Here is a 2,638-nt window from a genome sequence, read left to right as displayed (position 1 = left end):
ACAATGAATTTTGGTTTTTCATTTTTTCCCAGTAAGAGGTTTTTATTTAATAGAATTTTTGGACAAAAAAAAATCACAATATATCACCTTGCCTATAGTATCGCAATATATCAGGATATATCGTATCGTGACCCGTCTGTCATGATTTGTATCGTATCGCCAAATTCTTGCCAATACACAGCCCTATCATTGTCACACTTTTTAAAATGGTTGTAAAATTTAAAAAAAACAAGACATTATAAGGTTGGAGAGAATTTGTGGAGGAGTCATTGTGACACATTTTGTAAATTATTGTAAAAAAAAACACCTGGGAATTTACACACAATTTAATGTAAAAACATGGATATCATTTGGTTTTTATTGCTAAATTTGTACAAGTTTATGAAATTTACCCTATAGATTTTCATTATAGGTTAGAAAAATGGTTCATTAAACATTTTTGTGAATTGTGTAATAAAAATAGCCAAAATTTTCCCACTCAGATTTTGTTTTTTTGTGTGTTATTTTGGATCACTGTGATAATGCAGTTTGTCAAAATGAAACAAAAAGTCTAAAATAAAGCTGAGGTTGTGCTGAAAGTAACGATACTAAACATGGTAAATAGTTTTTAACGTGAAAATATAGAGGTAAGTTCAAAGTTAGTCAAAAATGGACATTTAGATCCCAGACCTCAGAGGGGTAAGGCCAATTTTATAATTAACACAAATGACAAAAAAAAACTAATAAATCAAAGTAATTTTGGTTGAAATATTCAAATATTTTGCTAATTGACCACATCTATCTGCTTTTTGATCAAATATAGCAAAAACATTGTTAGCAGTCAGTGTAACAACACAAAATGTGTTGTTTTAGGACCCTCGGTGGTCTTAACCCCAGTCTGCTGTAGATGAAACCTTAAAAAAAACACCGGTGACGTCAACTTTTATAAGAAATATGAAAGCATTTTTGGAAAGACAACATTATTAACATTTTACAAAACAAATTTCACATTGTTCAGATGAACAGCTGAGAACTTTCCATGTGAAGTAACAGGAAGTGATGTCAGAGGATAATGTCTGCATGTGAATATTTAAATAAATAAATGTTACCAATTATTTTATTATTTGAGATGAATTACAATCATCCTATTTACAATGTGTTCACATTTTAAGACCTCTGAAAGTTTGATTTAAGACATTTTAAGGCTAATTAAGGTCTTATTTTTGGATTCATGAATTCAGTTCCTTTGCAGACTCTTTCAGGACCTGCAGGAACCCTGATTATTATCAACACCTCTGCATCACCAGCAGCAACATGAAGACGTCTCTAAAACCACCGGGCAGACATGAAGAGGGTCTGAGGAAACCAGGAGCCTGACCTTCTCTGAGGGGATCCTGCGGCCTTCAGCGAGGGTCTTCTTACTGTTGATGTAGACGGGGTAGACGCAGATGAACCTGAAACACACGGCGGGTCAGTGGAGCTGCAGACAGAACCAGCTTCTTCAATCAGCTGCAACATTTCTCCAAAATACATAACTTTCATTTCCCCTGAGGTCGATAACGTTTCTCTTTATGCAACGCTGTGACGAGGATGTGTTCAAATCATCTGGTTTTTTCACACAAATATTAATATTTGTTTGTTTTTGTCTATAAACTTATCTGTTCAGCAACTGCAGACACGTTATGTCCAGTCCAATATTTTAAAAAAAACTTAAAACTATTTTTAATCCAAACTGCAGGGTGGGCAAGTCTTTGCATCAGTTTACTCCTTTTCTGGTAAGTTTGTAAAATAGTTTCATTTTGTTTGTAATCTGACCAAAATTAATTTAATCTGAATCGAAAAATTGACAAAGAAAATCACCAGATTTATAGTTTAAATATTCCAGCTTAAAAATATTTGAGTCCACAAAACTTAAAACTGTTACAAAATTAAACTGTGTCAAAATATGTAAACAAGTTGTTCCATTATAACAAATTAAACAGTTTATGATCTATCAGCTAATGTGATATTTTAATACGCAAACATTGTGAAACAACAACCTGAATAAAGCTGTTAAAAGTGACTATTTAGTGTCTATAAACAAAAGATTTTTGTTTTACGGGGAAAAGGACAAAATAAGTCGAAGACAAACGGAATCCTTACACGTCACGCTTCTGCTGACAGACAGGTAAACTTAATGAGAAAAAACTCAACTTTAGTTTGATCTGAGCAATAAAATCCACATTACTGTGAGCCGAACTCAAGAGTGTCTTCTTCTCATTGATGTGGATCTATCAGAAACCAGTTTTACAACTCAAAAGGTAACCTAAACTATTTTGTTCATAAACACGTGAAGAACTAAAGCGAGATTTGACTGAGTGAAGAGTTAGCTTGTTAGCTTTAGCTTAGCTGAACTCACCTCTCTTTATCGGCGGGGTTTTCCGTCAAATGAGCCATGATTGAAGTTTATACAAGAATAAAACTTAAAACGGTTCAATCTGAGGCTTTAAACTAAAACATTAAAGCGGATATGTTTGTATTATTTCATTTTCTATCAGCTGCAGCCAACATGAAACATGAAAATAAACCTTCTTCTTTTAGCTTTCAGGAGGACAGGAAAGACCTCTGTGGGTTTATACCGCCGCCTACCGGCGCCCCGCGGTGGAGCACGGTTTATTAT

The 2,638-nt window shown here is 33.9% G+C and overlaps 1 protein-coding gene across 1 annotated transcript in view; it reads right to left on the bottom strand.

Moving 5' to 3' along the window:
• srp19 (signal recognition particle 19) overlaps window positions 1-2,577 on the bottom strand; it is a 6,134-nt gene extending 3,557 nt beyond the window's left edge. The window contains exons 1-2 of the mRNA XM_014022771.1: window positions 2,378-2,577; window positions 1,358-1,433 (exon numbers count right to left, since the gene is read on the bottom strand). Coding sequence (XP_013878225.1) covers window positions 1,358-1,433; window positions 2,378-2,415 — 114 coding nt within the window. The 5' untranslated portion in view covers window positions 2,416-2,577. The remainder of the gene's footprint in view (window positions 1-1,357; window positions 1,434-2,377) is intronic.
• Window positions 2,578-2,638: the final 61 nt, after the last annotated feature.

This window comes from Austrofundulus limnaeus, unplaced genomic scaffold, assembly GCF_001266775.1.
Source record: "Austrofundulus limnaeus strain Quisiro unplaced genomic scaffold, Austrofundulus_limnaeus-1.0 Scaffold343, whole genome shotgun sequence".
Taxonomy (NCBI): domain Eukaryota; kingdom Metazoa; phylum Chordata; class Actinopteri; order Cyprinodontiformes; family Rivulidae; genus Austrofundulus; species Austrofundulus limnaeus.
This window is presented reverse-complemented; position numbering and strand designations above follow the sequence as displayed.